At 43.2% G+C, this 27,226-nt stretch overlaps 1 protein-coding gene across 1 annotated transcript in view; it reads right to left on the bottom strand.

Moving 5' to 3' along the window:
- mnd1 (meiotic nuclear divisions 1 homolog (S. cerevisiae)) overlaps window positions 1-27,226 on the bottom strand; it is a 65,457-nt gene that overhangs the window by 27,230 nt on the left and 11,001 nt on the right. The window contains exons 3-4 of the mRNA XM_041187297.1: window positions 13,720-13,777; window positions 1,088-1,236 (exon numbers count right to left, since the gene is read on the bottom strand). Coding sequence (XP_041043231.1) covers window positions 1,088-1,236; window positions 13,720-13,777 — 207 coding nt within the window. The remainder of the gene's footprint in view (window positions 1-1,087; window positions 1,237-13,719; window positions 13,778-27,226) is intronic.

Raw genomic sequence — 27,226 nt, 5'->3', positions numbered from 1 at the left:
GCTGGGTTTGCTGAGGTCGGGGAAACCCTGCCAACACAAGTTAAAAGTAAAATGACTGTTAAAATGAAAGCAGGCAGCCTCAGTATGGTATTTAATTGACCAACCCACGTGCTGGGAAAAGATTGGTTGCCTGCCCCTTGTCCTGACTGTTTAAACGTGAAGTGGATGGGCTTGAGGCAGGCTGGATTCCCTTTTCAAATATTTTGAATTCTAATCTCTGACCCAACACCAAGCCACCTGCTTTAGGAAGATTCAGCCCATTAAGTGGCAAGGCCAAGAACCACAGATCTCTTTTAACTTCAGTTTTTTGCTCTTTTGACCCCATTTATACTATATACGTTACTCATTTTTTTCTGATGGTGTATGATACTTAGGCTTTGTGTGGGATTTCATCTGGTGCTCTACTGCCCCATTAAAAGTTTAATATAACTAATTTTGACATCCTCATTAGCTAACGAGCCTCACATTAGTTTAGTATCAGTTATGTATTTGACCAATTTGCACTGAACTGAGTATTTGCAAATTTGACCAATACATTAAGTTTCAAAGTAGAACGAAAAGGATCAAGGTTTATGGGATAAAAGCAGAAAATGCTGGAAAAACTCGGCAGGTCTGGCAGCATCTATGGAGAGAGAAACAGAGTTAACAGAAATGTTAACTCTGTTTCTCTCTCCACAGATGCTGACAGACCTGCTGAGTTTTTCCAGCATTTTCTGTTTTTATTTTAGACTTCCAGCATCCACAGTATTTTGCTTTTATCAAGTTTTAAGGGATTGGAATTTTAAAAAAAGTCAAACCAATCCGAAAGTTTGAGATAAAATCAAGTTCGATGAAACTGAACATCCTTTTCTCACACCTGCAAGTTTTCTATATTATGTATTCACAAAGTGGTGTCACGGCATATGGGCAAGCTATTTAAAAAGACAAGCAAATGAAAGATCAGCTGTATGTAACTTTGCTAACAAAGGCAAGCTCATTCACTTTTGAATAATCATTGTAATTAAACATTCATTTTAGATTCAATACAGATGACAAGTATTCTTTTAAACCCAAAACCTTTGGTCATTTCTAACCCCACAACATTTACCTGACTCTCCAATTGCTCCAGTTTCCTTTTCCTGATATGAAGAGCTTTACTTGGGAACGCCCAGAAGTAATTAGAAGTGCCAATTCGATCAGTGTCCACCATTCCATCATCTACTAGACTCTGCAGTACTTCCTTCACTGACATGGAGGCTAAAATGATAACAAAAAATTAACAGCTTGCACTTGCCCCTCTGAATAAAGCAACTAAAAATTAATCATGGTTATTGCAAGACAGAAGGGTTTTAGCTGTGAGACAAGATTTTCACCAGCCTATCTAAACTTTGGCTAGTCAGAAACAAAAACTTACAGTAGTTTATTGACATTAATAGCTGTTGTGGTGAGGTCGGGTTCAACATTGTGCTAGGGTTACTGAGATCATGATTAATTTGTGTTATAGTGCTATTAAACTTTTGAAGTTAGGCAACTTTCCTGTGCTGCTGGACAACTGTGCTCTGAAACATTAAAAGAGCATACATTCTTTTCCTCTCAGAAGAACCAATTATTGTGCATGGTGTCAGCCCTGGCTCAGTGATAGTAGACTGGACTCTGACTCAAAACATAAAGGTTTCAAGCCCCAATGGAGCTCACAATCTGGGTTGACATGTTTTCAAAGGTGCTGTCTTTTGGATGAGCCCTGTCTGTCAATTCAACCTCCGGGGGCTATTGTTTGAAGAAAAGCAAACAAGTTCTTCATGTGCCCTGGACAACATTTATCCAGCAACTAGATTAATTAGTAATTTTTCACAGTGCTGTTTGCGAGACCTTGCTGTGCACCAATTAGTTGTCATACCTCTCTATATTAGAATATTAACTACATTTCAAAAGTACTGTGAAACATTCTGTGATGTCCTGATGACTTGAAGGAAGCTATTGAAATGCTTGCTCTCTTATGATTATATTAATGGAAGATGTGAGCAGAAGCCTAGCCAGCTAGTGGGAGTGCTTAGCACCTTTCACATCTTCAGGCAGTCCCAAAGCACTTTGCATTATTGTTTCGCAGCAAACACAGCAGCCACCATACTGCAAGGTCCTAAAAAAATAGCAATAACATAAATGGCCTGATAATCTGTATTTGGAGTTGCTGAATGAGGGCTAAATGTTTACATAATATAACATAATGTTTACATTAATTTGCGATAATCATGGGGATTTTAATCTACATAGAGGCTGGAAAAATCAGATGGGCAAAGGTGAGGAGTTCATAGAATATTTTTGAGATAGTTGCTTAGAACACTACGTTCTTCAGCCAACCAAGAGCAGGCTATACTAGACCTAGTATCATGCAACGAGATAGTATTAATTGATAACCTCATAATGAAGGCGCCCCTAGGTAGCAGTCATCATATTATGATTGAATTTTACTTTCAGTTTGAAGAAGAGTGGGTCTAATACTGGTATTTTATACTTAAATAAGGGCAATTATGAGGGCATAAAAGCAGAGCTAGCTAAAGTGAACTGACAAAATAGGTTAAAGGATAGGTCAATTTTATTTTATTATTCATTCATGGGATGTGGGTGTCAATGGCTAGGCCAGCATTTATTGCCCATCCCTAATTGCCCTCGAGTAGGTGGTGAGCTGCCTTCTTGAACTGCTGCAGTCCCTGTAGTGTAGGTACACCCACTGTACTGTTAGGGAGAGAGTTCCAGGATTTTGACCCAGCACTCGTGGCAGGAAGGAGAGTGGCTTGCAGGGGAACTTCCAAGTGGTAGACTTCCCATGTCTGCTGCTCATCCTTCTAGGTGGTAGCGGTCATGGGTTTGGAAGGTGCTGGCAAAGGAGAATTGCTGAGTTCCTGCAATGCATCGTGTAGATGGTACACATTGCTGCCAGTGCACGTCGGTGCTGGAGGCAGAGTGTTTGTGGATAGGGTGCCAATCAAGCAGGCTGCTTTGACCTGAATGGTGACAAGCTTCTTGAGTGTTGTTGGAGTTGCACTCATTCAGCTAAGTGGAAAGTATTCTATCACACTCCTGACTTGTGCCTTCTAAATGGTGAGCAGGCTTTGGGGATTTGGAAGGTGAGTTATTCACTGAAGAATTACCAGTCTCCAACCTGCTCTTGTAGCCACATTTACATTGCTGGTCCAGTGCAGTTTCCGATCGGTGGTAACTCTAGGGATGTTGATAAGTGGGGGATTTGAGTGATGGTAATGCCATTGAATGTCATGGGGCAATGGTTAGATTCTCACTTCTTGGAGATGTCATTGTCTGGCATGTACATGGCAGCAATGTTACTTGCCACATGTCAGCCCAAGCTTGGGTATTGTCCAGGTGTTGCTGCATTTGGACATGGACTGCTTTCAGTATCTGAGAAGTCGTGAATGGTGCCAAACATTGTGCAATCATCAGCGAACATCCACACTTCTGACCTTATGATGGAAGGAATGTCATTGATGAAGATGGTTGGGCCTAGGACATTACCCTGGGCAACTCCTGCAGTGATGTCCTGGTGCTGAGATGATGGACCTCCAACAACCACAACAATCTTCCTTTATGCTAGGTATGACTCCAACCAGTGGAGAGTTTTTCCCAATTCCCATTGACTCCAGTTTTATTAGGGCTCCTTGATGCCACACTCAGTCAAATGCTGCCTTGATTTCAAGGGCAGTCACTTTCACCTCACCTCTGGAATTCAGATCTTTAATCCATGTTTAAATCAAGGCTGTGGTCGTGGTACACATTGGTACAAACAACATAGGTAAAAAAAGGGATGAGGTCCTAAAAGCAGAATATAAGGAGTTAGGAAGTAAGTTGAAAAGTAGGACCTCAAAGGTAGTGATCTCAGGATTACTACCAGTGCCACGTGCCAGTCAGAGTAGAAATAGCAGGATATATCAGATGAATACGTGACTGAAGAGATGGTGTGAAGGGGAGGGTTTCAGATTCCTGGGGCATTGGGACCGGTTCTGGGGTGGGACCAGTACAAACTGGGCAGAACCGGGACTGATGTCCTTGGGGGAACATTTGCTAGAGTGGTTGGGGAGGGTTTAAACTAAAATGGCAGGGGGATGGGAACCTATGCAAGGTGTCAGAGGTCGGGGAATCAAAGACAAGAACAAAAGACAGAAAGCGGAATAAGAAAAGTGATAGAGAAATCAAGGGCAAAAATCAAACAGGGCCTCAGTGAAAAATAGTGGGAACGGGACAAGTAATGTTAAAAAGACAAACCTTAAAGCTTTGTGCCTTGACGCGAGAAGCATTCGCAATAAAATGGATGAATTAACTGCACAGATAAATATTAACAGGTATTATACAGTCAGGATTATGGAGACATGGCTGCAGGGTGACCAGGGATGGGAACTGAACATCCAGGGGTATTCAGTATTTAGGAAGGACAGACAAAAAGGAAAAGACAGTGGAGTTGCATTGCTGGTTAAAGAGGAAATTAACTCACTAGTGAGGAAAGATATCAGCTCCGATGATGTGGAATCTGTATGGGTAGAGCTGAGAAACACTAAGAGGCAAAAAACGTTAGTGGGGATTGTATATAGACCCCCAAACTGTAGTGGTGATGTTGGGAATGGCATTAAACAGGAAATTAGAGACACATGTAATAAAGGAACATCTGTAATTTTGGGCGACTTTAATATGCATATAGATTGGGCAAATCAAATTAGTAACAATACCATAGAGGAGAAACTCCTGGAGTGTATACGGGATGTTTTTATGGACCAATACATTGAGGAAGCAACGAGAGAACAGGCTATCCTCGACTGGGTATTGTGTAATGAGAAAGAAATAATTGGCAATCTAGTTGTGCAAGGCCCCTTGGGGATGAGTGACCATGTGATAGAATTCGTCATCAAGATGACGAGTGATGTAGTTGATTCTGAGACTTGGGTCCTGAATCTTAATAAAGGAAACTACGATGGTATGAGGCGCAAGTTGGCTATGATGGATTGGGAAACGTTGCTTAAAGGGATGACAGTGGATAGACAATGGCAAACATTCAAAGAGCGCATGGGTGAACTGCAACAATTGTTTATTCCTGTCTGGCGCAAAAGTAAAACAGGAAAGGTGGCCAAGCCATGGCTTACAAGGGAAATTAGAGATAGTATTAGATCCAAAGAAAAAGCATTCAAATTGGCCAGAAAAAACAACAGACCTGAGGATTGGGAGCAGTTTAGAGTTCAGCAAAGGAGGACCAAGGCATTGATTAAGAAAGGGAAAATAGAGTACGAGAGTAAGGGAACATAAAAACTGACTGTAAAAGTTTCTCTAGGTATGTGAAGAGAAAAAGATTGTTGAAGACAAACGTAGGTCCCTTACAGTCAGAAACAGGGGAATTTATAATGGGGAACAAAGAAATGGCTGACCAACTAAACATATACTTTGGTTCTGTCTTCATAAAGGAGGACACAAATAACATACCAGAAATGTTGGGGAACACAGGGTTTAGTGAGAGGGAGGAACTGAAAGAAATCAGTATTAGTAGAGAAATGGTGTTGGGGAAATTGATGGGATTGAAGGCCAATAAATCCCCGGGGCCTGATAATCTACATCCCAGAGTACTTAAGGAAGTGGCCCTAGAAATAGTGGATGCATTGGTGGTCATCTTCCGAGATTCTATAGACTCTGGAACAGTTCCTACAGATTGGAGAGTAGCTAATGTAACCCCACTATTTAAAAAAGGTGGCAGAGAGAAAACAGGGAATTATAGACCAGTCAGCCTGACGTCGGTAGTGGGGAAAATTCTAGAGTCCATTATAAAAGATTTAATACCTGAGCACGTGGAAAACAGTGGCAGAATCGAACAGAGTCAGCATGGATTTATGAAAGGGAATTCATGCTTGATAAACCTACTGGAATTTTTTAAGGATGTAATTAGTAGAGTTTATGAGGGGGAGCCAGTGGATGTGATTTATTTGGACTTTCAGAAGACTTTCGACAAAGTCCCACATAAGAGACTGGCGTGTAAAATTAAAGCGCATGAGATTGGGGGTAGTGTATTGAGATGGATAGAAAACTTCTGTCAAGTTCTGTCGAAGGGTCATGAGGACTCGAAACGTCAACTCTTTTCTTCTCCGCCGATGCTGCCAGACCTGCTGAGTTTTTCCAGGTAATTCTGTTTTTGTTTTGGATAGAAAACTGGTTGGCAGACAGGAAACAAAGAGTAGGAATAAACGGGTCTTTTTCCGAATGGCAGGCAGTGGCCAGTGGGATAACACAGGGATCGGTGCTGGGACCCCAGTTATTCACAATATATATTAATGATTTAGATGAGGGAACTAAATGTAATATCTCCAAATTTGCAGATGACACAAAGCTGGGTGTGAGGGTGAGCTATGAGGAGGATGCAGAGATGCTTCAGTGTGATTTGGACAAGCTGAGTTAGTGGGCAAATGCATGGCAGATGCAGTATAATGTGGATAAATGTGAGGTTATCCATTTTGGAAGCAAAAACAGGAAAGCAGATTATTATCTGAATGGCTATAAATTGAGGGAGGACAATGTGCAACAAGATCTGGGTATCCTTGTACACCAGTCACTGAAGATAAGCGTGCAGGTGCAGCAGGCAGTAAAGAAGGCAAATGGTATGTTGGCCTTCATAGTGAGAAGATTCGAGTACAGGAACCAGGGATATCTTGTTGCAATTATACAGGGCCTTGGTGAGACCACACCTGGAATATTGTGTGCAGTTTCAGTCTCCTTATCTGAGGAAGGATGTTCTTGCTATAGAGAGAGTGCAGCAAAGGTTTACCAGACTGATTCATGGGATGGCGGGACTGACATATGAGGAGAGGTGGAGTCGATTAGGATTATATTCACTGGAGTTCAGAAAAATGAGGGGGGATCTCATAGAAACCTATAAAATTCTAACAGGACTAGACAGGGTAGATGCAGGAAGGATGTTCCCGATGGTGGGGGAGTCCAGAACCAGGGGTCACAATCTGAGGATATGAGGTAGACCATTTAGGACTGAGATGAGGAGAAATTTCTTCACCCAGAGAGAGTGGTGAGCCTGTGGAATTCGTTACCACAGAAAGCAGTTGAGACCAAAACATTGTATAATTTCAAGAAGGAGTTAGATATAGCTCTTGGGGCGAAAGGGGTCAAAGTGTATGGGGAGAAAGCAGGAGCAGGCTATTGAGTTGGATGCTCAGCCAAGGTCATAATGAATGGTGCAGCAGGCTCGATGGGCTGAATGGCCCACTTCTGCTCCTAGTTTCTATGTAATGAGGTCAGGAGCTGAGTGACCCTGGTGGAACCCAAATTGAGCGGGTTATTGCTAAGCAAGTGCTACTTGGTAGCACTGTTGATGACCCCTTCCATCACTTTACTGATGATCGAGAGTAGGTTATTGCTAAGCAAGTGCTACTTGATAGCACCGTTGATGACCCCTTCCATCACTTTACTGATGATCGAGAGTAGACTGATGGGGCGGTAATTGGCCCTGTTGGATTTATCCTGCTTGTCGTGTACAGAACAAACCTGGGCAATTTTCCACATAACTGGGTAGATGTCAATATTGTAGCTGTACTGGAACAGCTTGACTAGGGTGGTGGCAGATTCTGGAGCAGAAGTCTTCAGTACCATTGCTGAAATATTGTCAGGGCCCATAGCCTTTGCAGTATCCAGTGCCTTCAGCCGTTTCTTGATATCATGTGGAGTGAGTCGAATTGTCTGAAGACTTGCATCTGTGATGCTGGGGACCTCCAAAGGAGGCTGAGGTAGTTCTGTCCACTCGGTACTTCTGTCTGAAGATTGTTGCAAATGCTTCAGCCTTATCTTTTGCACTGATGCGCTGGGTTCCCCCATCACTGAGGGTAGGGATCATTGTGGAGCCTCCCCCTCCAGTGAGTTGTTTAATTGCCCACCCATCATGATTGAATGTGGCAGGACTGCAAAGCTTAGATCTGATCCATAGCTGTGGAATCGCTTAGCTCTGTCTATCAATTGCTGCTTATGCTGTTTGGCAGGCAAATAGAGAAGCAGTGGCAAACATTTAAGGGGGCATTTCTGAATACACAGAATAGGTAAGGTTCCAACCGCAAAGAAAAAATCCAAGGTGAGGGCCCACCAGCCGTGATTAACTAAAGTTAAAGACACTGTCAAACTTAAAGAAAAAGCATATAACTGCGCAAACATGGGTGGCAGGTCAGAAGATTGGGCAGAATATAAAAAAAAGCAAAGAATGACTAAAAGATTAATAAGGATGGAAAAAATTAGAGTACAAGGAAAGCTAGCTAGAAATATAAAGACAGATAGTAAGAGTTTCTGTCGATATTTAAAAAAGAAAAGTTAAAGTAAGTGTTGGTCCTATAGAAAGTGAGTCTCGGGAATTAATAATGGAAATAAGGAGAGGGCAGATGAATTGAATAGGTATTTTGCATCGGGCTTTACTATAAAGGATACAAGTAACATCCTAGAAATAGCTGTAAATCAGGAAGTGGAAGGGAGGGAGGAACTCAAGAAAATTACAATCACCAGGGAAGTGGTACTGAGCAAATTGTTGGAGCTGTGGGTTGACAAGTCCCCAGGTCTTGACAGACTTCATCCAAGGGTCTTAAAAAGTTGCTTGTGAGAGTTGATGCCTTGGTGTTAATTTTCTAAAATTCTCTAGATTCAGGGACATTCCCATTAGCCCCTATGGGAGGCGGTGGCATAGCGGTATTGTCACTAGGTCCCCAGAAGCCTAGGGTAATGCTCTGGGGGCCTGGGTTCGAATCCCACCACGGCATGAAACCATTGTCGTAAAAATCCATCTTATTCGCTAATGTCCTTTAGGGAAGGAAATCTGCCGTCCTTACCTGGTCTGGCCTACATGTGACTCCACAGCAATGTGGTTGACTCTTTAAATACCCTCTGAACAAGAATGGGCAATAAATGCTGGCCTAGCCAGTGATGCCCACATCCCATGAACGAATTTTTTTGAAAATAGCAAATGTAACTCCTTTATTCAAAAAAGGTTGGGAGACAGAAAGCAGGAAACAATAGGGCAGTTAGCTTAACTTCTGTTAGAATCTATTACTGAAGCTTTATAGCAGGGCACTCAGAAAAATTCAAGGTAATCTGGCAGAGTCAACGTGGTTTTGAGAGCGGGAAATCATGGTTAGCCAAGTTATTGGAGTTCTTTGAAGAGGTAACATGTGCTGTGGACAAAGGATGGATGTACTCTACTTCGATTTTCAGAAGGCATTTCATAAGGAGCTACATCAAAGATTACTGTGGAAAATAAAGTTCATGGTTTAGGGGTATCATATTGACATGGATACAAGACTGGCTAGCTAACAGGAAACAGAGGGTAGGCATAAATGGGTCAGTTTCTGGTTGGCAAGATGTAACGAGTGGTGTGCCACAGGGATCAGTGCTAGGGCCTCAACTTCTTTACAATTTATATAAATGATTTGGATGAAGGGACCGAATATACGGTTGTTAAATTTGCTGATGACACAAAGATAGGTAGGAAAGTAAATTGTGAAGAGAAGATAAGGAGGTTACAAAGGGATATACTTAGGCTAAGTGAGGGGCAAAGATCTGCCAAACGGAGTATAATGTGGGAAAATGTGGACTTGTCCATTTTGGCTGGAAGAATAAAAAAAGAAGCAAGTTATATAAATAGTGAGAGATTACCGAGCTCTGAGATGCAGACGGATCTGGCAGTCCTAATGCATGAATTGCCAAAGGCTGGTATGTAGGTGCAGTAAGTAATTAGAAAAGCTAATAGAATGTTATTGTGTACTGCGAGGGGAATTGAATAAAAAAGTAGGGAGGTTATCTTCAGTTAAGCAGGGTGCTGGTGAGACCACATCTGGAGTACTATGTACAGTATTGGTCTCCTTATTTAAGGAAGGATGTAAATGTGTTGGAAGGAGTTCAAAGAAGGTTTACTAGACTAATGCCTGGAATGGGAGGGTTGTCTTATGAGGAAAGGTTGAACAAGCTAGGCTGGAGTTTATCAGAGTAACAGGTGACTTGATTGAAACATGTAAGACCCTGAGGGGTCTTGATAGGGTGGCTGTGGAAATGATGTTTCCTCTTGTGGGAGAATTTAGAACTAGGGGTCACTGTTTAAAAATAAAGGGTCGCCCATTAAAGGCAGAGATGTAGAACAGTCTCTTCTCTCGTGGGTTGAGTGTCTTTGGAACTCTCTTCCTCAAAAGGTAGTAGAAGTAGAGTCTTTGAATATTTTTAAGGCAGAGGTAGAGGTAGATAGATTCTTGATAAGCAAGGGGGTGAAAGGTTTTCGAGGTAATAGGGACTGTGGAGTCGAGGCTAAAATCAGATCAGCCATGACCTTACTGAATGGCAGAGCAGGCTCGAGGGGCTAAGTAGACCACGCCTGCTCCTAATTCGTATGTTTGTATGTACATGGCATGTTTGGGAGCTGTGCAGTTTGATGCTCACAGAGAGGGTCTTATAAGTAATGGAATGTTTGTGACGGGGAGAAGAAAGATGTACACAGAGATAAAAACAAAAAAACTGCGGATGCTGGAAATCCAAAACAAAAACAGAATTACCTGGAAAAACTCAGCAGGTCTGGCAGCATCGGCGGAGAAGAAAAGAGTTGACGTTTCGGGTCCTCATGACCCTTCGACAGAACTTGAGCTCGAGTCCAAGAAAGAGCTGAAATATAAACTGGTTTAAGGTGTGTGTGGGGGGGGGGCGGAGAGATAGAGAGAGAGAGAGAGAGAGGTGGGGGGTGGTGGGGGCAGTGGTTGTAGGGACAAACAAGCAGTGATAGAAGCCGATCATCAAAAGATGTCAACGACAATAGTACAATAGAACACATAGGTGTTAAAGTTAAAGTTGGTGATATTATCTAAACGAATGTGCTAATTAAGAATGGATGTTAGGGCACTCAAGGTATAGCTCTAGTGGGGGTTTTTTTTTAATTTTTTTTTTAATAATGGAAATAGGTGGGAAAAGGAAAATCTTTATAATTTATTGGAAAAAAAAGGAAGGGGGAAACAGAAAGGGGGTGGGGATGGGGGAAGGAGCTCACGACCTAAAGTTGTTGAATTCAATATTCAGTCCAGAAGGCTGTAAAGTCCCTAGTCGGAAGATGAGGTGTTGTTCCTCCAGTTTGCGTTGGGCTTCACTGGAACAATGCAGCAAGCCAAGGACAGACATGTGGGCAAGAGAGCAGGGTGGAGTGTTAAAATGGCAAGCGACAGGGAGGTTTGGGTCATTCTTGCGGACAGACCGCAGGTGTTCTGCAAAGCGGTCGCCCAAAGCGGACCGCTTTGCAGAACACCTGCGGTCTGTCCGCAAGAATGACCCAAACCTCCCTGTCGCTTGCCATTTTAACACTCCACCCTGCTCTCTTGCCCACATGTCTGTCCTTGGCTTGCTGCATTGTTCCAGTGAAGCCCAACGCAAACTGGAGGAACAACACCTCATCTTCCGACTAGGGACTTTACAGCCTTCCGGACTGAATATTGAATTCAACAACTTTAGGTCGTGAGCTCCCTCCCCCATCCCCACCCCCTTTCTGTTTCCCCCTTCCTTTTTTTTCCCAATAAATTATAAAGATTTTCCTTTTCCCACCTATTTCCATTATATAAAAAAAAACCCCACTAGAGCTATACCTTGAGTGCCCTACCATCCATTCTTAATTAGCACATTCGTTTAGATAATATCACCAACTTTAACTTTAACACCTATGTGTTCTATTGTACTATTGTCGTTGACATCTCTTGATGATCTGCTTCTATCACTGCTTGTTTGTCCCTACAACCACACCCCCCCCCACCTCTCTCTCTCTCTCTCTCTCTCTCTCTCTCTCTCTCTATCTCTCCGCCCCCCACACACACACCTTAAACCAGCTTATATTTCAACTCTTTCTTGGACTCGAACTCAAGTTCTGTCGAAGGGTCATGAGGACTCGAAACGTCAACTCTTTTCTTCTCCGCCGATGCTGCCAGACCTGCTGAGTTTTTCCAGGTAATTCTGTTTTTGTTAAAGATGTACACAGGACTGTTCATGCAATGGGTAGATGTAGTAAACAAGAGAAAGCCTTGAACATCAGAATATATTTTGTAAACTGCAATGCTCTTTGCTTCCAAATGTTTTTTTTTAAAGTGTCTTTGCTGCACTTTCCTCATGGAGACTACTTTGAAGCCAAAGGTGTGCAGGATGTAACCTACCACTAAACACCATACTGCAAGATGTCCCCAGATCAATAATGCCTCCTAAAATTGATCTTGAACATACTGCTCAGTTGCAATCTTAGGAGCACATATTGGCGTCATCTTCTGGATGGCTGTAGAGGATAGCCTTGAGCTCCAAGAAGCCACCCAAATACTTAACTTTCTGGGTTAACGACTGTTGGCATGCTGGGCAGCTTTACAATAAAAACATTGTTATAGCACTGATGGGACGCATAATCATTTGCTGCTTTCCCCTGAATGAGTGTTCTCTTTATCTGCTGACGATTAACTGGCCGATGATCAAGAGCATGTATGGTCACATGAGTGCAATCTGTGACTTTGTGGACCTCAGAAAATCCAGTCACTCAATAAAAATCAGACCCAGCAAGTTGCCACCAGTTTTCCATAGGGAACCCGATGAAATGGCTAGCTTTAAGTAACAAATCAATACAGCCATTATTCGCTATGCACCAGTAGTTCCTTTATTTATGCTAATATTCCTAGTGACAGCATAACAACCTGAGGCATAGAAGTTAATGACACCTGTGACCTTAACGATCACTGGCAGAGTGGTACATATAGAGGAGGTGGATCCAAAAGTCCACTTGCAGCACATGGTGCAACTCTTTGGAAAATGGAGTCCTCAGAGACACTGATTCATGATCAAATGCAAGATGTAGCCTTTGCTAATATACATTGGTGCTCCTTCTCCTACAAGAGGCAAAGAAACACATTGGGCAGAATTTTATGGCCCCATTTCGGCGGGGACGAGGCTGTAAAATGCATTGAGCCATTATAAATCCCATTGACGACAGTGGGAACGTAAAATCCCGCTGTCGTAAAATGCCCTTTATGTTCTAAAACGTGAGGGGGATTGACAACTCTTTAGAAGTAACATAAAGGCAGAAGGGAAAGTAATCTCAACAAGAAAAAGACTCAATGATAAAGTTTTCTCAGCAACTGTAAATGTAGCATCGTTAAATTAAATTGCCTTCTGCATTCAACGTGTGGCCTAGTAACATTGGATGCCAATTTTATTCTGGCAGGATTATGAATCAGGTAAACTATTCTGATGGTTAATTTGTACCAGATTGTGGATAGTTTTTGTGGCCAAGCCACAACTAAAAATAGTTTGAAATTTTCCACAACAAACCCTCATGCTTGTATAGATACATTTTAATCCAATCCATGCAAGCTGCACCGAATCCAATTCCTCATGATAGAATAGAAACATTTTAATCCAATCAGTGGGAGTTGCATTGAATCTAATTCTAGAGGTGAAAGGGTAGTGTGTTTGCTAACTGTGATACCCAATCCACTCATTTTCCAGTTGTGAAAGATACTGGTTTAACTTCTTAAATGTAACTGTTACATACATTCCAAAACAATGTCAATTTTATAGTCAACTGAAGCCAACTATCCTTTACGTAATCTGCGCATGATTAAATGTGCAAAAACAAAATGAGCCATAACTACTTCCAAATATTGTAACCTCACGGGCAAGACAGCAGAAAGTGGTGACAATAAAATTGATACCTACTGATCCCTTTCTCCTTTGGGGCAATCTTCTCCAAATCTTTCAGCTGAAATACACCTTTCTAAGAACGTAGATAAGTTTTAAGTCAATCATCTTCAAGCATTAAAAGATTCTGAATTTTCTAAAATTTACAGAATAAGTGGAAATCTGACCATCCATTTTATTGTTTCACCTACAGACACGCAAACACAAAAATGTTTCTGTCACAGGAAATGAAGAAAACACAAAAAAGAAACAAAACCAAACTGAATCTCAAATATACTAAAATTCAACTAAAATTATTAATGAAACGTAAAGCAAAGGAACTTGTGGGAAAACAACAAATCTTTATTGATCATTAGAAGAATGGTTACAGCAAAGGAAATAACCAACACTGTTCCTGCTCTCTGCAAGAGCAATTTAGCTAGTCCCACACCTCACCCTCTCCCTGTAGCCCTACAAATTTTCTCCCTTCAGGTGCTTATCCAATTTATGTTGAAAGCCATGATTGAATCTGTCTCCAACACACTCTCAAGCAGTGCATTCCAGATCCTAACCATTTGCTGTGTAATAAAACTTTTCCTTGTGGCATCACTGGTTCTTTTGTCATTCAGCTTAAGTCATTGTCATCTGGTTCTCAAACCCTCCCATCAATGGGCACAGTTTCTCCTTGTCTACTCAGTTTAAAACAGTGAGAGGAGAGCTGGGATTTTCACAGTTTAAAACAGCGAGAAGAGCCAGAATTTTCAGTTTAAAACAGCAAGAGAAGAGCCAGGTTTTTCACAGTTTAAAACAGCAAGAGGAAGCCGGGAGCATACGGAGAGCAGATCTGCAGGAGAAGCGCGGAGAAGCCCTTGTCCAATAGGTACGAGGTTCTTGCTCCTGGTGTGAACGAGGGCACAGGCTGCACGGTGGACGAGCGAACTGACCACAGCACCATGTACAGAGCAACATTCAAGTGGTTGGGGGGTACTGGGTGGAGGAAAGAGAAATGTGGTAGTAATAGGGGATAGCATAGTTAGGGGAATAGATACTGTTCTCTGCAGCAAAGACAGAGTCCAGAAAGCTGTGTTGCCTACCTGGCTCCAAGGTTAAGGACATCTCTTCTGGGCCGGAGAAGAACTTGGAATGGGAGGGGAAGGATCCAGTTGTTGTGGTCCATGTAGGTACCAACGACATAGGTAGGACTAGGAAAGAGGTTCTGTCGCAGGACTATGAGCAGCTTGGGCCTAAATTAAGAAGCAGAATCACAAAGGTAATAATCTCCGGATTACTACCTGAGTCATGTGCAAATTGATGTAGGGCAAATAAGATTAGAGAGGTAAACGTGTGGCTCAAAGATTGGTGTGGGAGAAATGGGTACTGATTCATGGGGCACTGGCACCAGTACTGGGGAAGGAGAAAGCTGTTCCATTGGAACTAGCTTCATTTGAACCATGCTGGGACCAGTGTCCTGGCGAATCATACAACTAGGGTTGTATATAGGACTTTAAACTAATCAGTGGGGAGAGAGTTTAATTGAAGGGAAGTTTAAAAAATCAAGCAGGACAGTCTGCATCTGACCCAGAGCAGGACTAACATCCTTGCGGACGTGTTTGCTAGTGCTGTTGGGAGGAATTTAACCTAATTTGGCAGGGGGAGGGGACACAGAATGTTAGCAGAATAGGGACACATCATAATACAGTAAAACAATCAAGTCAGAGGGAGTACAGCTGCAATAAGCTTCAAGGGAGTAAGGCAAGGCTGGATGGCCTCTACTTTAATGCTAGGAGTATTACAGGTAAAACAGATGAGTTAAGGGTGAGGATTGACATGCAGAATTGTGATATAGTAGCCATCACTGAGACGTGGTTGAGGGAAGGGCAGGATTAGCAGCTCAACATTGCGGGATATAGAATCTTCAGGCGAGACAGGGGAGGGGGTAAAAGAGGAGGAGGCATTGCATTATTAGTTAAGGAGTCTGTTACTGCAAAAAGGAGAGATGATATCTTGGAGGGGGCATCGAATGAAGCTTTGTGGGTAGAGTTTAGGAATAAAAAAGGGGCAACCACATTATTAGGTGTTTATTATAGACCCCCAGATAGTCAGCAGGAAATTGAGGAGCAAATATGTGCACAATTTGTGGAGGTGTGTAAAAACAATAATAGGGTAATATATTAGGTGATTTCAACTTTCCCAACATTAATTGGGATAGACATAGTGTTAAGTGCTCTTGGATGGAGTGGATTTCTTGAAATGTGTACAGGAGAACTTTTTAGGTCAATATGTAGAGGGTCCAACAAGGAATGGTGCAGTGCTGGACCTAATTCTGGGGAATGAAGCCAGACAGGTGGCTGAGGTGGTGGTGGGCGAGCATTTTAGTGATAGCGACTACAACATGGTACAGTTTAAGTTTGTTATGGACAAGTTGAACAAAAGTGTTTTGGATTGGAGGAGAGTGGATTTTATTAAAATAAGGCAGGATCTGGTCAAGGTAGACTGGCAACAGTTACTTGTGGGGAAATCTACAGAGGAACAGTGGGGGGGTGTTCAAAAAGGAAATGGGGAGGGTACAGGCTCAACATGTTCCCTCTAGGGTGATAGGAAGGAGTAAGAAGCCCAGAGAACCACGGATGACCAGAGATATTCAGTTTACGATGAGAAGGAAAAGAGAGGCTTTTAGCAGGTACAAGGGAAGCAAATCAGCAGAGGCATTCATGGAGTACAGACAGTGCAGGGTGGAGCTTAAGAAAGCAACTAGGAGAGCAAAGAGGGGATATGAGAAAGCTCTGGCTGGTAAAAGTAGGGAAAGCCCAAGATATTCTATAAGTATATCAATGGGAAGAGGATAACCAGGGAAGGAGTAGGGCCCGTAAGGGACCAAGGGGGCAATCTATGGGTGGAGCCAGAGGACATCACTAGAGTGTTGAATGAATACTTCACATCCGTCTTCACCCAAGAGAATGAGGATGAAGGTATCGAACTAGGGGGAGAGAGACTGCAAGGTTCTTAAGCAAATTGATATAGGGAGTGACAAGGTATTGGAGGTGTTGGCAGGCTTAAAAGTGGACAGATCTCCAGGTCCGGATGATTTGTGTCCCAGACTGCTGAGGGAGGCAAGGGAGGAGATCGCAGGGGCTCTGACCCAAATTTTTAATTCCTCTCTGGCTATGGGGGAGGTGCCAGAGGACTGGAGAACAGCTAATGTGGTTCCGCTATTTAAGGGTTGTAGAGATAAGCCAGGGAACTACAGGCCAGTGAGTCTCACATCATGGTAGGGAAACTATTGGAGAAATTGCTGAAGGAGAGTATCTATCGCCACTTGGACAGGCAAGGTTTGATCAGGGATAGTCAGCATGGCTTTGTCAGAGGGAGGTCATGCCTAACAAATTTGATTGAATTTTTTGAGGAGGTGACCAGGTGTGTAGATGAGGGTAGTGCAGTTGATGTAGTTTAAACGGATTTCAGCAAAGCCATTGACAAGGTCCCACATGGGAGACTTATAAAGAAGGCAAAGGCACATGGGATACAGGGTAATTTGATAAGGTGGATTCAAAATTGGCTTAGTTGTAGGAGGCAGAGGGTGATGACAGAAGGATGCTTTAGAGACTGGAAGCCAGTGTCCAATGGCGTACCACAGGGATCTGTGCTCGGTCCCCTGTTATTTGTCATTTATATAAACGACATAGATGACAATGTGGGGGGTAGGATTAGTAAGTTTGCGGATGACACAAAGATTGGCCAGGTGGTTAACAGTAAGGTTAAGTGTCTTGGGCTACAGGAAGATATAAATGGGATGGTCAAATGGGCAGATAAGTGGCAGATGGAATTTAACCCTGAAAAGTGTGAGGTGATACACTTTGGAAGAAGTAATTTGACAAGGAAATATTCAATGAATGGCATGACACTAGGAAGTTCAGAGGAACAAAGGGACCTTGGCATGTGTGTCTATAGATCTCTGAAGGCAGAGGGACATGTTAGTGGGGTGGTGAAAAAGGCATATGGGACATTTGCCTTTATCAATCAAGGCATAGATTACAAAAATAGGGAGGTCATGTTGGAGTTGTATAGAACCTTGGTGAGGCCACAGCTGGAGTAGTGTGTGCAGTTCTGGTCGCCACATTATAGGAAGGATTTGATTGCACTGGAGGGAGTGCAGAGGAGATTCACCAGGTTGTTGCCTGGGATGAAACATTTAAGTTATGAAGAGAGGTTGGATAAACTTGGGTTGTTTTCGTTGGAGCAAAGAAGACCGAGGGGCGACCTGATCGAGGTGTACAAGATTATGAGAGGCATGGACAGGGTGGATAGGGAGCAGCTGTTCTCCTTAGTTGAAGGGTCAATCACAAGGGGGCATAAGTTCAAGGTGAGGGGCAGGAGGTTTAGGGGGGATGTGAGAAAAACTTTTTACCCAGAGGGTGGTGACGGTCTGGAATGCACTGGCTGGGAGGGTGGTGGAGGCAGGTTGCCTTGCATCCTTTAAAAAGTACCTGGATGAGTACTTGGCACGTCATAATATTCAAGGCTATGGGCCAAGTGCTGGTAAATGGGATTAGGTAGGTAGGTCAGGTGTTTCTCACGTGTCGGTACAAACTCAATGGGCCAAAGGGCCTCTTCTGCACTGTGATTCTGTGAGAGCGGAGGTTCACGGTAGTGAAAAGGCGAACGATAATCAAAGTGTGACAGGAAGGGGCAGGCAATATAAGCAGAAGAGTACAGCAGAAATTGGAATGAGTAATAATGGTAAAAAGTCAAAGCTTAAGGCTCTTTATCTGAATGCACGCAGCATTTGTAACAATATAGATGAGCTAATAGCACAAATAGAAATAAATGAATATGACTCGATAGTTACTATAGAGATGTGGTTGCAGGGCGAGCAAGACTGGGAGCTCAATATTCAAGGGTATTTGACATTCTGGAAAAAAAGGCAAAAAAGGAAAAGGCGGTTGGGCAGCTTTGTTAATAAAGGAAGGTATCTGTGGTGAGTAGTGATATAGGTGAAATAGGTCGTGATGTGGAATCAGTTTGGAAATAAGGAATAGCAAGGGGAAGAAGTCACATGTGGGAGTTGTCTATAGACCCTGTAGGGCAAAGTATAACCCTGGAAATAATGGAGGCGTGTAAGAAGGGCTCTACAATTGCCATGGATGATTTTAACGTGCATATTGACTGGACAAATCAGATTGGCAGGGGTAACATGGAAGACGAATTTGTAGAGCGCATCAGGGATTGTTTCTTAGAGCAATACATTGCAAAACTTACCAGGGAACAGGCTATTTTAGATCTAGTAATGTGCCATGAGGTAGGTTTAATAAGAGATCTCATAGTTATGGATCCTCTAAGGGGTAGCGATCACAACATGGTAGAATTAGAAATTTGGAAAGAGTGTCCTGCAGTCAGCATCACGGTGAAGCAGTCTGGGAAGAGCATCCTGCAGTCAACATCGTGATGAAGCAGTCACTTCAAAAAGTGACGTCAGCACAAAGGTGAGAGCTGATTGGTAAGTCCTGTTCTCCAGTTTAAAATAGATTAAGCTAAAGAAAGGTAAGGATTCTAGTTTTTATTTAGAGTGCATAAATAATTTAACTTTTTTTTTAAAACTGTATTTAATTTAAAGGGTTTGTTTTCAACTAGAGGCATAGCAGAGCAGCTCAGTCCCTTGTTATGTACCGCCTGCAACATGTGTGAAGTCCTAGAAACTCCCTGCGCTCTGACCGACCACCTGTGCAGGAAGTGCCACCAACTGCAGCTTCGGAGCTCGAGCGGCAACTGGAGGCACTGAGGTGCATCCGTGAGGCTGAGAGTTTCGTAGATCGCATGTTTTTAGACGTGGTCTCCCCACAGCTTACAGAAGTGCAGACAGAGGGGGAATGGGTGACCATCAGTCAGAAGGAAGATGTCAGGCAGATGGTCAGGAAATCCCCAGGGTGCATCTCGCACAAGAACCATTTTCCCGTGTTGGAAAACGGTGAGAGTGACAGTTCCTCTGGGGAGTGCAGCTGCGCTCATGACACCGTGAGTGGCTCAGCTGCACAGGGCAGGAGGAAAAAGAGGGCAAGAGCAAAAGTGGTAGGAGACTCGACAGTAAGGGGAACAGACAAGCATTTCTGCTGCTTTAGACGTGACTCCAGGATCGTATGTTGCCTCCCTGGTGCCAGGGTCAAGGATGTCACTAAACGGCTGCAGGGCATTCTAAAGGGGGCGGACAAACAGATAGAGATCATGGTACATATTGGTACCAATGACATAGTTAGGAAGAGGGCTGAAGTCCTGCAAACAGAATTTAGGGAGCGAGGAAACAGATTGAAAAACAGGACCACAAAGGAAGTAATCTCTGGATTACTTCCAGTGCCATGCGCTCGTGGGTATAGAAATAGGAGGTTAGTCCAGGTGAATGCGTGGCTAGAGAGATGGTGCAGGAGAGGGGGCTTTAGATTTCTGGGACATTGGGACTGTTTCTGGGGGCAGTGCGACCTGTACAAGGCGGACGGGTTGCACCTGAACTGGAATGGGACCAATATCCTTGCAAGCAGGTTTGCTAGTGCTGCTGGGGAGGGATTAAACCAACTTGGCAGGGGGATGGGATCCAGAGCGGAGGTTCAGCGAGAGGAGACACACAGCCAAAATTAGAAGAGAGAGCAAGTGAGTCTGGAAGGCATAGAAATTATAGGCCAGTTAAGACACATGGGAGTTTGGCAAGATTGGATGTTATTTATTTTAATGCAAGGAGTCTGACAAATAAGGCAGATGAGTTGAGGGCACAAATTAATGCATGGAAGTATGATGTCATTGCTGTCACAGAGACATGGTTGAAAGGGGGGCAAGATTGGCTGCTCAATATTCCAGGATATAGGATCTTCAGGCAAGACAAGGAAGGAGGTAAAAGGGTATTGCAATATTGATCAAGGAATCAATTACAGCAATAAGGTGGGGATGACATCTTAGAAGGCTCCTCAAATGAAGCCATATGGGTAGAACTGAAAAATAAAAAAGGAGCAATCAAATTGCTAGGAGTGTACTACAGGCTCCCAAACCAGGGAGAAACAGAAGAGCAGATATGTAAGCAAATTTCAGAGAAGTGTAAAAATAATAGGGTTGTAACAGTGGGGGATTTCAACTTCCCCAACATTAACTGGGTTAGTCATAGTGTGATAGGTTTAGAGGGAGCAGAATTCTTAAAATGCATCCAGGAGAGCTTTTTAAGCCAGTACATAGAAGGTCCTACAAGAGGAGGGCGGTCCTGGACTTAATTTTATGGAATGAAGCCAGACAAGTGGCAGAGGTATCAGTGGGGAAGCATTTTGCAGATAGTGATCATAACTCCATTAGATTCAAGGTTTTTATGAAAAAGGGCAAGGATGGGCTAGAAATCAGGGTTCTAAATTGGGGCAAGGCCGATTTTAATAAAATCAGATATGATTTGGCCAGAGTGGACTGGGAGCAGCTACTTTTAGGTAAATCTGCTTAAGAGCAGTGAGGCTCATCCAAGAAGGAAATAGGGAGAGTACAGGGCCTATATATTCCAGTAAAGATAAAGGGTGGGACCAACAAATCCAGGTAACCCTGGATGTTGAGGATATACAGGATTGAGAAAAAGGGAGACTTCTGGCAGATACTGAGGGCTCAAAACAGCAAAAGCCCTGGTGGAGCATAGCATGTGTGGGGGAGAACTTAAAAAGGAAATTAGGAGAGCAAAAAGGGGGCATGAAAAAACATTGGCAGATAAAATAAAGGAAAATCCAAAGTTATTTTACAAGTACATTAAGAGTAAGAGGATAACTAGGGAAAGAGTAGGGCCCATTAAGGACCATAGTAGTAATTTGTGTGTGGAGCCGGAAGACGTAGGTAGGGTTCTAAATGAATATTTTGTGTCGGTGTTCACAAGTGAGAGGGATGACGTGGGTAAGGAAATCAGGCAGGAGGACTGTGATAAAATTAAAGAAATTAACATAGAAAGGGGGGAGGTTCTAAGTAGTCTGGCAGGTTTAAAAGTAGATTCATCTCCAGGCCTGGATGAAATGTATCCCAAGCTGTTGAATGAGGCAAGGGAGGAGATAGCAGGGGCACTGGCAATAATTTTCAATGCCTCTCTGGCCACAGGAGAGGTGCCAGAGGACTGGAGGACAGCCAATGTGGTACCATTATTCGAGAAGGGAGGAAGGGATAAACCAGGGAACTACAGGCCAGTCAGTCTAACCTCAGTGGTGGGGAAACTATTGGAAGCAATTCTGAGGGACAGAATTAATCTACACTTGGAGAGGCAGGGATTAATCAAGCTCAGTCAGCATGGTTGTGTTAAGGGAGGTCATATCTGACCAATTTGATTGAATTTTTCAAAGGGGTGACCAGGTGTGTAGATAAGGCAATGCATTTGAGGAAGTCTACTTGGACTTCAGCAAGGCTTTTGTTAAGGTCCTGCATAGGAGGTAGATAACAAAGGTAAGAGCCCATGGAGTCCAGGGCAATTTGGATCCAGAATTGGCTGAGTGGCAGGAAGCAGAGGGTGATGGTCAAAGGGTGTTTTTGTGGCTGGATGCCTGTGTCCAGTGAGGTTCCACAGGGGTCGGTGTTGGATCCTTTGCTGTTTGTGGTGCATATAAGCGATTTAGACCTGAATGTAGGAGGGTTGATCAGTAAGTTCGTGGATGTTACGAAAATTGGTAGGGTGGTAAATAGTGAGGAGGATAGCCTTAGATTACAGGAGGATATAGGTGGGCTGATCAGTGGCAAATGGAATTTAATCTGGATAAGTGCGAGGTGATGCACTTGGGCAGAACAAACAAGGCACAATGAGTGGTAGGACCCTGGGAAGTACCAAGGATCAGAGGGACCTTGGTGTGCATGTCCACCGGTCCCTTAAGGTCGTGGGACCGGTAGATAAGATAGTTAAGAAGGCATATGGGATACTTGCCTTTATTAGCCGAGGCATAGAATATAAGAGCAGGGAAGTTATGCTTGAACTGTATAAAACGCTGGTTAGCCACAGCTAGAGTATTGCGTGCAGTTCTGGAATCCACATTATAGGAAGGATGTGATTACACAGGAAAGAGTGCAGAGGAGATTTACCAGGATGTTGCCTGGGCTGGGGAGTTTTAGTTATGAGGAGAGATTGGATAGACTGGGGTTATTTTCCTTGGAGCAGAGGAGATTGAGGGGGAGACATGATTGAGGTGTATAAAATTATGAGGGGCATAGATAGGGTAGACAGGAAGGAACTTTTCCCCTTTGGGGCGGGGGGGGGGGGGATCAATAACCAGGGGGCATAGATTTAAGGTAAGGGGCAGGAGGCTTAGAGGGGATGTGAGGAAGAATTTTTTCACTCAGGGGGTGGTGGGAATCTGGAACTCACTGCCTGAAAGGGTGGAAGAGGCAGAAACCCTCTTAACATTTAAGAAGTATTTGGATGTGCAATTGCGATGCCATGGCATACAAGGCTATGGGCCTAGTGCTGGAAAATGGGATTAGAATAGTTAGGTACTTGTTTGACTGGTGCAGAACTGATGAGCCGAGGGGCCTTTTCCTGTGCTGTTGACCTCTATGACTCTATGAGTTTGAGGGCGAGCAATTCGAATCTCAAACCAGTGTCCTCAACATAAATAAGGGCAATTACAAAGGTATGAAGAAAGAATTTGTCTAAAGCGGGGTGGGGAAATACACTAAGGGGAAGATCAATGGCAGACATTTAAGCAGATATTTCATAACACTCAGCAAAAATTTATCCCGGTCAAAAAGAAAGACTTGATGAGAAGGATGAACCAACCATGGTTAACAAAGGCGGTCAAGGAGAGTATCCAATCAAAAACTAAGGCATACAAAGCGGCAAAATTAGTGGTAGACCAGAGGATTGGGAATTTTTTTTAAGAACCAGCAGCAGGCGACTAAAAAGCTAATAAAGAGGGAGGAATCTGATTATGAAAGTAAATTAGCAAGAAATATGAAAACAAACAGCAAGAGCTTCTACGGGTATATAAAAAGAAAGAGGGTAGCTAAAGTGAGCGTGGGACCCTTAGAGGATGTGACTAGAGAATTGATAACAGGGAACATGGAAGTGGCAGATAATTTAAACCAATATCTTGCATCACTGTTCATGGTAAAGGACACTATAAACATTCCAAAGGTATCAGATAAGCAAGGAGCTAATGGGAGGAAAGATCTTGTAACAGTCCCTGTCACAAGGGACAAAGTATTTGTCAAACTAATGAGACTAAAGGCAGACAAGTCTTGGCCTGCATCCAAGGGTTTTAAAGGAAGTGGCTGCAGGGATAGTAGAGGCATTGGTCGAAATATCCCAGAACTCGCTGGATTCCTTGAAGGTCCCAGCGGATTTGCAAATTGCTAATCTGATGCCCCTGTTCAAGAAGGGAGAGGGACAAAAAGCAGGAAACTTTAGGCCAGTCAACCTAACATCTGTCGTTAGGAAAATGCTAGAGTCCATTATTAAGGAAGAAATAGCAGGACACTTAGAAAAGCTTAATGCAATCGAACAGAGTCAACATGGTTTTGTGAAAAGAAATCATGTTTGACAAATTTGCTGGAATTCTTTGAGGATATAACAAGCAGAGTTGATAAAGGGAAACCAGTAGATGTAGTATATTTAGATTTCCTGAAGGCATTCGATAAGGTGCCACATAAAAGACTACTGCACAAGATAAGAGCTCACATTATTCGGGGTAATGTATTAGCATGGATTGAGGATTGGTTAACACACAGAAGACAGAGTCGGGATTTATGGGTCTTTTTCAGGTTGGAAAGGCATAACTAGTGGAGTGCCACAAGGATCAGTCCTAGGACCTCAATTATTTACTATCTATATTAATGACTTGGAGGATGGGGCAGAGTGTAATGTATCCAAATTTTCTGACGATATAAAAATAGGTGGGAAAGCATGTTGTGATGAGGACATAAGGAATCTGCAAGGGGATACAGACAGGTTGAGTGAGTGGGCAAAAACTTGGTAGATGGAGTTTAATGTAGGAAAGTGTAAGGTCATGCACATTGGTAAGAAAAATCAAAAGTGCAGCAGAGAGGGATCTATGTGTTCTTGTGCATGAAACACAAAAAGTTAGCATGCAGGTGCAGGAAGTAATTAAGGTGGCAAATGGAATTTTGGCTTTATTGCTAAGGGGGGTTGGAGTTTAAAAATAGGGAAGTCTTGTTACAACTGTACAGGGTGTTGGTGAGGCCGCACCTGCAGTACTGTGTACAGTTTGGTCCCCGTATTTAAGGAAAGATATATTGGCATTGTAGGCAGTTCAAAAGAGATTCACGAGGCTGATTCCAGGTATGAAGGGGTTGACTTATCAAGAACAGCTAAATATATTAGGCCTTTATTCATTAGAGTTTAGAAGGATGAGGGGTGATCTTATTGAAATGTACAAGATTCTGAGGGGGTTTGAAAGGGTAGATGTTGAGAAGATGTTTCCACTAGTGGGGAAATCTCAAACTTGTTACGGAATAAGGGGACACCTATTTAAAACTGAAAAGCGAAGGAATTTCTTCTCTCAGAGGGTAGTGAATGTCTGGAATTCTTACCTGAGTTGTGGAGGCTAGATGATTGAAAGTATTTAAATAGATGATAGATGTATTTTTGAAATATTGGGAAGTGGAGGGGTATGAGGAGCTCGCACGAAAGGGAAGTTGAGGCCTGGGGCAGATCAGCCATGATCTTATTGAACGGCGGTGCAGGCTTTAGGGGCTGAATGGCCTACCCCTGCTCTTATTTCTCATGTACTCTGTCTAGGCCCCTCATGATTTTGAGCAACTCGCTCAAATCTCTTCTCAATGTTTTCTCCTTTAGGGACAACACTAGCTTCTCCAACCTATCCGAGTAACTAAAGTCGCTCATCTCATGCAACCATTCTCATAACTCTCTACTGCACCCTCTCTTAAACCCTTCGCGTCCTTAAGTGCAGTGCCCAGAACTGGAATTAATTCGCCAGTTGAGCTAAATTAGTGTTCAGATTCATCATAACTTCTTCGTTTTTGTAATCTATGTCTCTAATTATAAAGTCCAGGATCCCACATCTAATCACTTTATCAACCTTTCTTGTTACATTCAATGATTTGCGCACATATGCCCCAGTGGCAGAATTTTGCCCTTGGCAGGGGTAGTCAGGAAGCCGACCCTGATTTTACACAGGCGGGCTAACTGAGGCCTGACCAGCGTGGAACATGAGCAGCAGCACTAGCCGGGGTGGGGGGTGAGGCCAGCCTAGCACGAACTTCACGCACGTGCGTGGAAGTATGCTTCAATCTCCCTGAGGCACGGAGCTGTCACATGAGCAGGGACGTGTTTTTAGTTCAAGCCTAAAATTTTTCTTTTGTTTTTATTTGCTTTAGGAAACCTCATCACTCCCATGGATGAGGTTTCCTAAAAAATGCAAAGGCAAATGAAAAAGTTGAACAGGCAGTGAAAAATTCAGCACAATTGTTAACTTAATGGCCTTAATAGGCCTTTTAATTGTCGACAGGTGTGCTGCCGGCTCCGGCGCATGTCCGCCGACCTAACTATCGCGAGTGCGCACGTTGAAGTTAGCACACTTTATTTCCCACTTGGGTGTGTCAGGCTCATGCCTGCATGCCGAGCGAAAGATCCTGCCCCAGGTCTCTCTGCTCCTGCACAACTTTTAGAATTGCAATCTTTAATTATATTGCCTCTCCTTGTTTATCAAAATCGTCACTTTAAACTTCTCTGCATTAAATTTCATCTGCCACATATCCCACTCACTCCACCAGCCTATGTCCATGTCCTCTTGAAGTCTATCACTATCCTCCTCATAGGTCACAATACTTCAAAATTTTGTGTCAACTGAAAATTTTGAAATTGTACATCCAAGTCAAAGTCATTAATATATAAATGTATAGTCAAGAAAAGCAGTGGTCAGAGTATTGGCCCCTAGGGAGCCCCACTATTTACCTTCCTCTAGTCCGAGAAACTACTGTTCACCACAGTTTCCTGTCCCTCAGCCAACTTGGTATCCTCACTGCCACTGTCCCTTTCATTCTATTAGCTTCAACTATGCTGGCAAGCTTGCATGAATTCTGTAGTACAGGGTGTCCTTATACACAAATCACAAAACGTTAGCATGCAAGAACAGCATGTAATTAGGATGGCAAATGGAATATTGGTCTTTATTGCTAAATGTATACAGGGCATTGGTAACATCGCTCCTCGAGTACTATATACAGTCTTGGTCTCCTTATTAAAGGAAGGATATAATTGCATTGGAAGAAACTCAGACCAGGTTCACCAGGTTGATTCCCTGGGATGAAGGGGCTATCTTTTGAGAAAAGGTTGAGCAAGTTGGGCCTATATTCATTGGAGTTTAGAAGGATAAGAGGTAATCTTATTGAAACATTCAGAGAGACCAGATGCTGACAGGATGTTTCCCCTCATGGGGGAGTCTAGAACTAGGGGACAGTTTCAAAATAAGGGGTCTCCCAATTAAGGCAGATATGAGGAGGAATTTCTTCTCTCAGAGGGTCACAAACATTAGGAATTCTACAAAGGAGTCAAGGGTCATGATAGACAGTGGGGAGAGTGGAGGTTAAG

This window comes from Carcharodon carcharias, chromosome 1 (genome assembly GCF_017639515.1).
Source record: "Carcharodon carcharias isolate sCarCar2 chromosome 1, sCarCar2.pri, whole genome shotgun sequence".
Classification (NCBI taxonomy): domain Eukaryota; kingdom Metazoa; phylum Chordata; class Chondrichthyes; order Lamniformes; family Lamnidae; genus Carcharodon; species Carcharodon carcharias.
The sequence above is the reverse complement of the archived record's forward strand: the minus strand, read 5'-3'. Positions and strand labels throughout refer to the sequence as shown.